Here is a 12581-nt window from a genome sequence, read left to right on the forward strand (position 1 = left end):
TTTTTCTCTCATTTCACATATACTGTAATAGTGCTTTAATTCGTGGCTACCAATTTTCATGGATTAGGGAAAATACACAAGTTCGTGGATTCTTGAATTCATGGTTTTGAGGTTTTCAGTATACATTTCAATTAAAGTCTCCTTTTGAAAACCAAATTTCGTGGCGTGGCCTTCCCATGAAAACCACAAAAATCGGTACCCTACGAACGATAGTACTTTCACAGTATCTAAACACATGCAGATAAAGAAATATGGATACATTTATAAATCCCATGCTTCTTCGCACCATCGATTTATTAGTAACTTGGGTCCTGTATGTAAGAAATCAACCTTATACATGTAATATTCTGGACACAAATCAAATTTTGGATTAATGAAACTTATTTTTCAATGTGAACCAACCGAATGAAATGCATAAGAATCAATTTACTGAACACTTTATCATTGTTTTCCATTGTTTTCACTGAACACTTTATCATTGTTTTCCATTGTTTTCACTGAACACTTTACCATTGTTTTCCATTGTTTTCACTGAACACTTTATCATTGTTTTCCATTGTTTTCACTGAACACTTTACCATTGTTTTCCATTGTTTTCACTGAACATTTTATCATTGTTTTCCATTATTTTCACTGCTTGATATTTTATACCTCAGTCCACTACCATGAAACTAAAAAAATATTGGCAATTACCAATGACAATGTTACAACAAACTGCCCATGAAATCAACAATAATCAACGCGATCATCTCAACAGAATATCGCATCTATTAGGCACACTGTGGTATTTACTGTTTCAACTTCTAAACTGCTGTTTTTTGGTTTTGTTGTTTGCTATTTTTTTCAAGTATTTATTTAAATTCGCTGCTTTGAATTCATGTCTACTGTTCTTACTCAACAGATTGAAAACTGATTTATTCAACGGGTCATAGTTTTCCTTTCCTCGTTTGTCTACCCCAGACTTGACTTTTTATGAGCAACTTGGCGGGTGTTTCTAGAAAAGCAGAGGACGCTTACCCGACCGGTGCACTTGATCCTTGCTCCCAATTTTTAGTGGAGTCCGAGTTGCTCATTTACTTTTGTTACTTTGTATGTATGACTTTAGTTACTTTATGTTCTTTGTTGTGTATGTCTGTTTTCCATGTCTGGTCTTTGTCCCTGGATTACATTCTTTTGATTACCGCTATAACCTTGGTTCCCTTGATTACTCTTTCATTGTAAATCAACAGAAAACTTTCAGAAACACAATCAGTGAACTGTAAGAACAGTGTAAGCTTTTAATGTCTTGTCATAAAATAATTTGTAAAATTACTCTTTGGCAAAATATATCGAAATATTCTGCTTTTGATTTAAAATTAATCTGAACAAAATTTGCAGATATCTGCATAAGGCTGATTTCTATTTGACCTGCTTAATTAATTTATTGTGTAAGTTTCCTTTACTGAATACACAATTCCTTTGATTATTTGAGATCACCTGTTTCCTTTCTGGAAGTCAGTACATTTAGGAAAACCATCTGTCTTTTATTCTAAAAACATACCTAGTTTTTCAATGGGTGCAACAAAATCATGGGACTTAAGAAAGTGATAAAAAATGAATTGCATATTCATATAATATGGATAATCAATAATTTATTTAAGACATTTGTGATACTTTTTCTTATTTCTCCCCACAGAACTAATGACCTTTGGACTTCCAATGGAAAGATAAATTCTTATCATTAAAACCTATAATTTACATACATCATATAGAACAAAATCAATGAGAAGATTGACACACCAGCTTCAGTCAAAGACAGTAGCTTGTTAAATTATTCCTGAAGACACAATCTCTTGACATACCTGATTGGACATAACCAAAGACAGGATCTCATGACATACATGATTGGACATAGCCAAAGACAGAATCTTATGACGTACATGATTGGACATAAGCAAAGACAGTATCTCATGACATACCTGATTGGACATAACCAAGACAGAATCTCATGACGTACCTGATTGGACATACAAAGACAGAATCTCATGACGTACCTGATTGGACATAAGTGTAGAAATAGATCTACCAACTTCATGGTAGTCCATGCCGCTGTTCTCCGGCCCGAGAAGAAGAAACAGAAATCTAACAGGTAGAGGAACTTCTGTTAAATTATCTAAAATCTTTCCTTCAGCCAATCGTACAAATGCTACTGCCGGTTTACTAAGGTAGTCGACACAACCTACGAGTACAGTTGTAGCCTCAGCTCCCTTCGGAATTCTTCTCATTATTGTTTCCTGCATGTTCTTCTTCTGTGATTCTTGGGGCGTGATGCCAATGTGGACTCCATCTGTCCTCTAAGAAAAAAGAAAAATGTGATCTGTTTTATCTATTCATTTATTCTGGAATACATGTACTTAACTGTTCAGCTTTATTTTTCTGCAAGAAGCCATTTTGTAATTAGTGAATTGTAAATGTCTTAATAAAAGAAAAAGATTGAGATAAGAACAGCACTATAAGTGGGTATCAATGAAGGAAGTATCCCTACCATCATCCTTATAATTCTCTAGCTCACATAATGTGTACTGGATAGAGTAAATTCTAATTTGATTATGATTTTATGTATGGTGGTGTAAAAATTGGTGATTTTTAGTCAAAAAGGTATTAAAAAAAATTATGGTGTTCCTTAATTTGGCAGATGCGTAGTGGTGTATTAAGTACTTGAGCCAAGAGTAAATTTTTCACAGAATTTTTATTTGAAGTTCTAAGACAGATCTCTAAAATATGCCAAAATTAGCAACCCGTGAATATTATCCACTATATAATATAATGAAACAATGTTAAAACAAAATGAAGTCACGGTACAATAGAATATCAATAACACTTAGAACACCTGATTGTACGCGCTTTTCAAATGAATCCTATCATATATATCACATGACAGTCATGTGATCAGGAGATAGTCATACCATATTATTGTCAACATCAACTTTTACAAACTCAAGCTTCCCCTTTGTTTCTGGATCATCTAAGAGTTTTTCTTTGACTGGATCGACCCCAACCAAGCCTTTCTCATGGTCTAAACTATTTTGGGAGGCAACAGATCTAAAGCTTGCCGATGACAGGGATCTCATCAGTGAATGTTTTCCACCCTGATGCCTGTAATCAGTTAATACATATTCATTTAGTACTCATTAGAATATTCATGACTTATAGATGTCAAATCCAAGCCTGTTTGCTATATGAAAACATTTTTTTGGACACAATGATATTAGTTTTATTTCTGTTCAACGATTTATAATCAAATAATCCTTATCTTACTGAAGATGAAATTTAGCAATAACTATGTTTACCTTTTTTTAAGCTATGAAATTCTAACAAATCAAAGTGCTGTTAGCACTGGAAGTTAATGATTCTAGTGTACATTGTAGCACAAACAAGATTACATAATGTAAAATGAAACCTTAATCATACATATGTGTTTCCCATATTATTTAGAACAGTTTTTTACCCTAATATGTAGAAACTGAATGCCAATCTTTACTACTGATTTATGAAGTATAAACTGTAATCAATAGTTAAACAGTATCTAAGGTCACACACATTTACAAATTTTGTTCCATTTCACCTTTTATCTTGAGTATTTATCCTACACTTAATAACTTATTAAGATAAGATTAAGATAACTTAATTCTGATAAAAAAAGACTAAAAAAAAATCTGTCAATCAATCTACCTACTTCCTGATAATCATGGTTATCAGAGACGAAACAACCATATTTTCAATTATTGCCCTATATATTCTTTATTAAAGACTTATTATCTTGAGAAACCTGAAGATACAGTGTGAATTTATATTCAGACATCACTTTTCCATCCTGAAATCAAATGCTGTGTAATAATCATTAGCAAACAACCATTAGTCTAAGTGCAACTAATAAAACAGTGTTTACATGCAGATATTAATAGATATAGAAACAGAAATATAACATATTCATGTCCATTTCAAACATTTAAGTTAGTATGTATAGAAGAAATCCACAAATATATGATTGTATATAAGTTGATGGCAGGGTTGGAAAATAACAATAGCCCATTAACCAAAACTAGCAAACCAAGAAATTTTTTCAGCAGTTTTCTTCCCTCTATTTTTTTGCAATAAGCCATCCCTGTGTTATCAACCAAGATAGTAACACAGGTGACCATTCATACAAAAATGTTGACCTTCAGCAAGTTTCTTAGCTTACATTTGAATGTATACAACATAAACTCCCAGTACCACAATTGTCAACTAATCTCCAGTCAATAAGCAACACAAAAGGGATGGTCTTAGTTAAATACAAGTGTAAGGACAGAGCTCACAATATCTATATAACTAAAGGGTCTTACACAGTTGACTTTTGGCCATGGGCCATGACACACAGCCTCACAAATACTACAGTCATCATGTACCGTTAACTTCACTTCTGGGTAAGACCACACAATATTTAGAATTGAACATCTATGCTAGTGTTTTTAATTAACATCAAACACATATCTGGTACATCAAAAGTTAAAATTACCATTATAATAATACATACACCTACCAGTAATCTATAAAAATCAGACAAAAGATGATTCATGTCAAAAACTTCCATTTCTTGTTCAAAAAAAGTTACTGATAGTCAGTCTTAGTTTTTCATTTCGTTGTTGCACTTTTGAGATAAAAATATGTTTTCTCAAAAGTGCAGATCTGAAAATGATTATTGTAATGTAAAAATATGGCAAATGTAAACTGAAAAACCATCATTTGTTTGATGGGTTTTTCTACAACATGAATCACTTTACCATTGGCAGTATGGCAGTGCCTGAATTTTATACGGACTGGACCTTAATATGAACCCTGCAATACTTTGGTTAGGGATGTGAAATGAACATGAAAAGAAAGCACACTACAAAGCATTATAGAAAATTACCAAAGCCACAAACATACAACTATAAGCTATAAATAAATTTGCTATCAGGAGTTATCTTATCTTCCACTGTATTAAATAAATACAATTACAATAAATATGAAAATATCGCACAGCAATCATAGTAGGGGTTTACATCTTTGTGTATGATGGCAAGAGCATCTTTCTATTTTTAGTAGCATCCTGTAAACAGCAAGATTTCACTTCACCAAAAAATGCAGTCATCAGTACTCATTTTGCTGGCTAACTCACTTTGACAAATCAAGCTATAGGTATGAATTTACATAAACAGATACTGTATTGGGGATAAATGTTTAAAATGTGAAAATATGAAATTTAGTGCAGGTTCAAGCACAATTACAAGAATTACAAAAATATGTTGTGCAAAAAAATAATCCAACAAAGTAAACAAATACAAGTGGAAGATAACATGAAAGACTCCTTACATATTATTACAAAACTATCACCATGGTTACTTAAAGAGTAAATAGAAATCTGGGGTCTAAGTCAAATTTCTGTTCAAATCTTGATAAATAAAATGTTTGGAAAAAAAAAAAAATAAAAATTGTCATTTTATCTCATCTTTTAAACACATGCAAGCAGGGTCGTGCTTAGAGAATGGCTATACATCAGCACACTAAACAGCTTCGTAATAAAAGCATTACATAAATGGGGATTTTTTTTCCTCATTTTTTTTTTATAATCCTAGAATAAAGCTTGATTTGCTGCAGAAACAAGTTATTCAAACACTGCAAAATAACTGGGTAAAACATCTAGAAAAAATATGCCAAAACATCACACAAGTTACAAATAAAAACATCTGCTTTTTGCTCATATGTGATTTTAGACAATGTAAAGCAGAGATTGATTAGAATAATCTCTTTAATATTAGAATTTCAATAATAACCCCCACTCCCCCCTTCTCATCACTGACCAAAAATAATTCATCTTAGATCATGGCAGGGTCACCATGAAATAAATTACAAATTTACCAATCATGTGGTAATTTTTACTGACATTTCTGAGAGACGGCGGTAGAATCAAATGTAGACCCAAGATAAAACTGCAAATGTGATGTCTTCATCGAGCAGACAAGAAAAAGTGGGAGGAGCAATCATTTTTTAAAATATCATTTTGCAAAAATTAAACCTTATTAAGGAAGTCTGTACATTTTCAATTATTTAATTATTTTCAATAAGAAACAGATCAGTTCAAAAATAGAAAACAATCATGAAATATCAGTCCCTGTGCAATGCTCTATTAATTTGGAAGATAAAATCACACATGAATATTAACTTCTATTTTGCCATTTCTACTGTGAAGCACAAATTCTCTGCCTGATACCAACCCAAAATTAAACATTAAAAAAATTATTAACCCTAAAATTTGAAAATGACAACTACAATTCAAATAGAAACCACCCCTTACCCTTTTTCATTATTTATCATAAATAAAAAAAAAACAAAAAAACAAAAACAAAAATAAACTGTTCAGCATAGGGTTACAATATAAAAGACCCTTTCGACTTTAAACAATGTAGAGTATTTAAATGTATACTTTCCATTATTATCTGAAAGCCAAACTATTATTTGCTATTTCACAAAAAAAATCCTGTTTAAAAAAGTTTAAAATCCTGCAAGAAAATCATAAAAACTCTGTCTGAACATGTCACAATGGTAACTTTATGAAAATGTTTTTTGTTTGTTTTTTTTTTTAAAAACTGCAAATCTTTTCTAAATGAACAAATTAAAATGAGCAGACATGTAAGAAAGAAGAAAAAACTAAAATTGATTAGATGAGATGAAATAATGATTAAAAAATAATTAAGAAATCACCCGAATCCCATTTTTCAGAAATATGACTCCATCACCAGATTGTTTTATAACACTGTTAAATAACGGAATATATGTGGGAGGGGCTAAAAGTAACCATGGTAACCATGGCTATCGAACCTGTATCTGTCCAGTCCTCGAAGATTCATATAGGAAAAATTTCTTCTGATAAAGTTTTCTCTCTGGCCAACATGTCTGAAAAAGGGAGGCAACTATGTGTTTACTTTTAAGTTACTACTACATTAATATTCCATCCTCACAATTGAATTCTGCTTTGAACAGAACCTATGTAGAAACATGTATGTGAAACGGGCACATTCTAACATTAAATATATACTAAAAATCTAAAGATAAAACATTTCCATAGTTACTAAAACTGAGCCCAATGTGCTTCAGGAATTCTATGAGTGAAATTAAAAATGAATACATGGATACAACTGTGAATTTGGGAATACATGTAATGTTTAACTGTAAGTTTGGGAATACATCTATGTATCTGTAAATTCAAAAATACATGTATTTAACTGAGAATTCAGGAATACATGTATACAACTGTTAATACATGAATTTAAACAAAGGGTAATAAGGATTACTGAATGAATCAGTATAGGCCTTTGTTATAGAGCTAATATCATGCAAACCAAACAATTTCCAAACAGCAAAGAAAGAATTATATTGAGGTATTAACAATCATCCTCAAATCTAAATACATAGAAAACAATACTGCTTCAGCACATGCTTATCTTCTGAAGCATAGAAAAAGGGTAGAGCAAAATTACAGTGCATACAACAATGATGTTCAGGGGACAGAGTTGGTTTGGCAATCACCTGATGAACTTTCTAAGGTATTGATAAGGAGATTTGAATGTCATTCCATTTCTGTGATAGAAAGTCAATTGTCAAGTTTACCACAGAAAGCAGTTAATCAGGTCATTAATTAGACAAGGAAAGACTTATCCACTGAACACAACCATTGTATCCACTAAAATAGACATTTTTAAAGTAAAATATATATATATAGGTATATGGGCAACATTTCTACAGATCATCCTCTATCTCCACATGAAGGTTCATTCAGGTAAACATAGTTTATGTGTACACATGAGTACACGTGTACACAAAATGAACCATAAGTGGTGCCTACTAAGTGATGTCAAAACATGATCACACAATAACAGGTAATTACCTAATAAGGAAAATTATTGATTACAAAAGCTGAAGCATTTAAAGCAATCAGCAAGGGTAGCTTTTGCTTGTAGAAAGACCTATAGGTAAGCTAGAAAGACTTAAGACTGTAACAATATAAGCAAAGTATTTAAGGCTGTACGGTGTAAACTAATCAAGCCGAGTAGCCCCCTGTTGTTTTTTTGGTTTCATGGTTTGCTAGGTTTAAAGTCCACAAATCTTTTATAAAATTATGAAAAGCTAATTTCATTTACCATGAAACAGAAACTTGTCATAACAGGGACAACTATAATCATTTCATTCCCTAGCTTAATAGGTTTCATATACAAATATCGAAAATCAAAAATAAACCACAGAGTAGCCATGATAGCATGATAAACCTAAGGAATCTTCATGACAAGCCATTAACATTTTTGATGAATACACCTTTACTTTCAGGCTAAGAAATAATTTGATATCACAATAATATTAATATTTAAGACCCAAATCAAAATTTTGAATTTTAAAATTAAGTTGATATAAAACAGTATAACATGGCAAATAAAACTGGTATTGGATAAGACAATAATAGAGAAAATAACTCATTTGTCAAGCTTTGATTTACAATGAAGCCATTGTTCATAAAACATGAACTACTTCAGTTCCTACAATATAAAAATAGGAGATGTGGTATGACTGCCAATTAGACCAAAAGCTAAGCAAAGTGCAATTAAACTTCTAGAGGTCACCACAAGGTCGTCAATAATGGGCATAACCCTTACCATAAAGCAAACTCTAAAAACCCCAAAATAAATGATGTGAAACTATTCATAAAAGACGAAAATCGACCTAAGCCATCAAAATGACTAAATACCAAATCATAATTAAGGAGCAACACTGTTAGTCACACTTTACTCAAAACAATCACTCAAAATATGTATTGTGGAAGCTGGACTATTTGTGAGGTAACAACTCTCATGGTTTTGGCCTTCTTGTCAATGTAGTATTTCACAAGAACAGTAACCTTTTTAGAAATCTTCATGTCAAAATAAAAGGACTTGAGAAATCCGAAAATTCAGAACTCATTGAACACATAAAATTTCTATGAACAATACAGAGTAATACCCACAAATCAAAGCATCTACACAGTACATAAAAAATGAAATAAATGTCAACATCATGAATAAAATCAATTTACTAAAGCTTATAGCATTGACTTAAGCCAGACAATCATCTTGGTACCCTCTTCACTAGATTTTATGGGGAGAGCTTTGAGATTGCATTGCATGAAGAAAATGTAAAAAAAAAACTTGTAATGACCAAAAAATTAAAAAGGAATAAAACTCTACAAAAAACACAACATAGAAGTTTTTGTCAAATTAAATTAATAAACATGGTAAGAACTCCTAAGATCACATTTTCATGTTAAAAAAACCTATTTTTTAATGTTTTGCTTCAGTTTGGTAAAGCAAACCTTTCCACTTTCTTAAAAGGAAATTGCATGACTATACAGTGTTTCTCAATCTTAAAATTATGACTCTCACAAATTTATCATAAGACATTCTTTCCAATGAAAAATATAGCAAAATATATTAGAACATTACAAACATGGTATTAAACTGTTACCAAATCAGATTTTTTTTCGCCAGACTTACCGCTTACTCATAACACTACAGAGAGGAACACAAGGGTAAAATATCTCCAACTCATTCTCAAAACCTCTAATACACACAGCAGTAAATGTGACAAAACACCTCTCACTCATACAGTTCTCAAAAACTTTCAGTAAACATGACAAAACCTCTCACTCATATACTTACACCTCTAACACACATTAGCAACTGTGACAACAAACCTCTCACTCAATTACTTACACCTCCAACACACATCAGTAAACATGATAAAAAACCTCTCACTCATACACTTACAATTCTCATGCACATAAGTAAATGTGACAAAAAAAACCTCTCACTCATACACTTGCACCTCTGACACACATCAAGAAATGTGACATAATTGATCTAAAAACCACAAAATTTGATTGAAAGGAGTAGAGGAAAGATGAAAATGCCTCCTATCTTTCAAAGAGAAATAAAAACAAAAACAAATATTATCACTTTTTTTGTCATCAACAAACTTGTGAAGAAAACTAAAATGCTATACAGGTTGCATAAAAACAAAAAAATTGTACTACTTCTTAATTCCATTCATCATCACTACTAAATATAGATACAATATAAAAGTTTAATGGCTAGAATCAATAAATCTCTTTTTTTTACATTACTTACTTGTGTTTTAACAACAGTGTTCTCAGGATATTGCCTTTGTTTTCTGCTTTAATTTGGTCGTGGATTATCATGCTGTCAATAATATGATTAACTATCGAAGGTAGATCAGTGGCCTCTATATCCAGCAGCATTGTTCCTACAATAAATAAGGTCAGTATTGAGTAAAAATCTCAATTCAAGGATATTCCTAAATCACTCATCTGAAATTTTGACCAATTGGATCACTTATGAAGATTTTCAGAGAATATCAATTGAATTATTTTATGAAACTGATCCAAGATTAAAGGTAACCCCAGGTTAGTGTCTAAACCAAAACCTGCGTAATTCAGACATCTTCTAAAGTCATATCATCAGATTCAGTGTATTTTGAACTTTTAAACTGGACACCTGCCAAATCACAACAATTTCTACAGGGATTTAAGTTTACACAGGTTTTATTGTACAAACAATAACCAAAGTTAAAACTACAAAAAAAAAAAAAACACAAGAAAACCAACAGATGAGTGAAATTGGATTCACTTAAGATGGTTGCTCTTGGTAGGTTAAGTGGTCTCTCCTTTTCTAGAAAAGCCTGCTAAAAATTCCTTCTGTTTTTCCCAGAATTCACAGTACTGTGAAAGTACTATTGTTCATAGGTTTTGTGGGTAGGCCAAACAACAAAATTTGGTTCCCAACAAAAAAGTTTCCATTGATGTGTATACTGAAAACCTCAAAACCACATTTTCAACAATCCACAAACTTGTATTTTTTCCCTAATCCATGAAAATTGGTTTCAACAAATTAAAGTACTTTCACGATGTATCCTTTTGCTAAACAGTAGTATTAAATAATGTCTCCACCTTTATTTAACTTTAACTCATTTTATATGATAAGGTGTAATCAACCATATATTCTATGGTACATAGTTTAATGATACACATAATAATTCAAGAGAATTTCTCAGACCTGATTTAACTTATAATTATTGTGGGCATTTATCAATTTTAAGCAGTTTCTCCTTCACAGTAAACAAACCATTTTCCAGGCCTCTTCTGAGTTCCAGCAAACTATGGAATGAAAGTGAGGCTACATGGGGCTTTCCCCACCTCTCAGCACCCTCCTCGACATCCTCCTCAAACTTGATCCATCTGGCCTTCTCTCTCCACTCATACTCTTTAGATTCCCCAACATACAACTCATCTAACTCGACAAACACCTAAAACAGTAATGGTTTCTAATATGAAGTACTAACAAGTTACTTTCAATGACAACTATTCAGGGTTTTTCTATGTATGATACATACACTTTAGTAAAACTAATACTGTGAAAGTACTATTGTTCGTGGGGTACCAATTTTAGTGGTTTTGGTGGGAAAGCAAAACCACGAAATTTGGTTCCCAACGAAAAGGAGATTTTAATTGAAGTGCATAATGAGAACTTCAAGAGCACGAATTCAAGAATCCACGAAATTGTGTTTCTTCCTTTACACACAAAAATTTGTATCCACGAATTAAAGTTCTTTTACAGTACCCTCTGTACGTAAGACAAATGATGAATATATTGTACCATACTGTGGTACCATACCCTTTTCTGTTATCTTTATCAATTCTGGTCTAAGATACTGTTCTGTTCAAAATCATGAGGCATGTGATTGATCACCAACTTGATATTTAATCCAAGCAGCTTCGATGATTTAAATAGACATTACTAAGAATGCCTGCAATGTTTGTTTCTCTGGGAATGGTGTGTAGTATGAGATAATCTCTGACTGGTTAATATGCACTTTGATGGTAAGATTTTGGCAAGAACTTTTCATGTCCTTTTCAAAGTAAAATTCAACCTAAATTTAGCTATAAATATCTACTTAATTGAACTTTAATTGATACTTTTGTCCAGTAGCTTTCTAAAGGTTTTCAAGGTAATATACTTTTGGTTAATATTTATGCAGAATTGATCATTTTGTACATTTGCACGATCCATAGGTATAAATGTGCAGGCTTTTTTTAATCAGTTTTACATAAGAAAAAATACTAGGCTGACTCCATTTTGTTGCTTAAAAGTTCAAGACAATGGTCAACTCTGAAATCTTAATGGTCTGACAAGTAAAAAATCATTTTAGTATTGCCAAAACTTTACTTCGTGAGGACTATGGTCATATTTCTTCCTAGGTTCTTTGTAGACTTTTCTCTTTTTGTCTTTGTCTGTCTTCCCAATATGGACAATGGACGCCATGGCATTGCGCTTTTTTCTGTTGATCTTGTGTCTTCTAATGCCCTGAAGATTTTCCAATCTATGGCCTACAAAGCAATGGAAAAAAATTGAAATAATATCCTGAGATTTTTATTGCTCAGACTTTTTTTTTTATTTATACTCTTTATTATTTTTTACTCA

At 31.8% G+C, this 12581-nt stretch overlaps 1 protein-coding gene across 13 annotated transcripts in view; it reads right to left on the reverse strand.

The window, feature by feature from the left end:
• Positions 1-12581, reverse strand: part of LOC148599361 (band 3 anion transport protein-like) — a 74044-nt gene that overhangs the window by 16976 nt on the left and 44487 nt on the right. For 12 of the 13 annotated variants that reach the window (XM_088559516.1, XM_088559507.1, XM_088559515.1 and 9 more), the window contains 6 exons: positions 12327-12487; positions 11226-11406; positions 10212-10347; positions 6880-6954; positions 2946-3135; positions 2034-2333 (listed from right to left, as the gene is read on the reverse strand). In XM_088559516.1, coding sequence (XP_088415642.1) covers positions 2034-2333; positions 2946-3135; positions 6880-6954; positions 10212-10347; positions 11226-11406; positions 12327-12487 — 1043 coding nt within the window. The remainder of the gene's footprint in view (positions 1-2033; positions 2334-2945; positions 3136-6879; positions 6955-10211; positions 10348-11225; positions 11407-12326; positions 12488-12581) is intronic. The other variant, XM_088559518.1, reaches the window with a different exon arrangement.

This window comes from Perna viridis, chromosome 13, assembly GCF_037379345.1.
Source record: "Perna viridis isolate PV_CMFRI_1.1 ecotype Kerala chromosome 13, ASM3737934v1, whole genome shotgun sequence".
In the NCBI taxonomy this organism is placed as follows: Eukaryota; Metazoa; Mollusca; class Bivalvia; order Mytilida; family Mytilidae; genus Perna; species Perna viridis.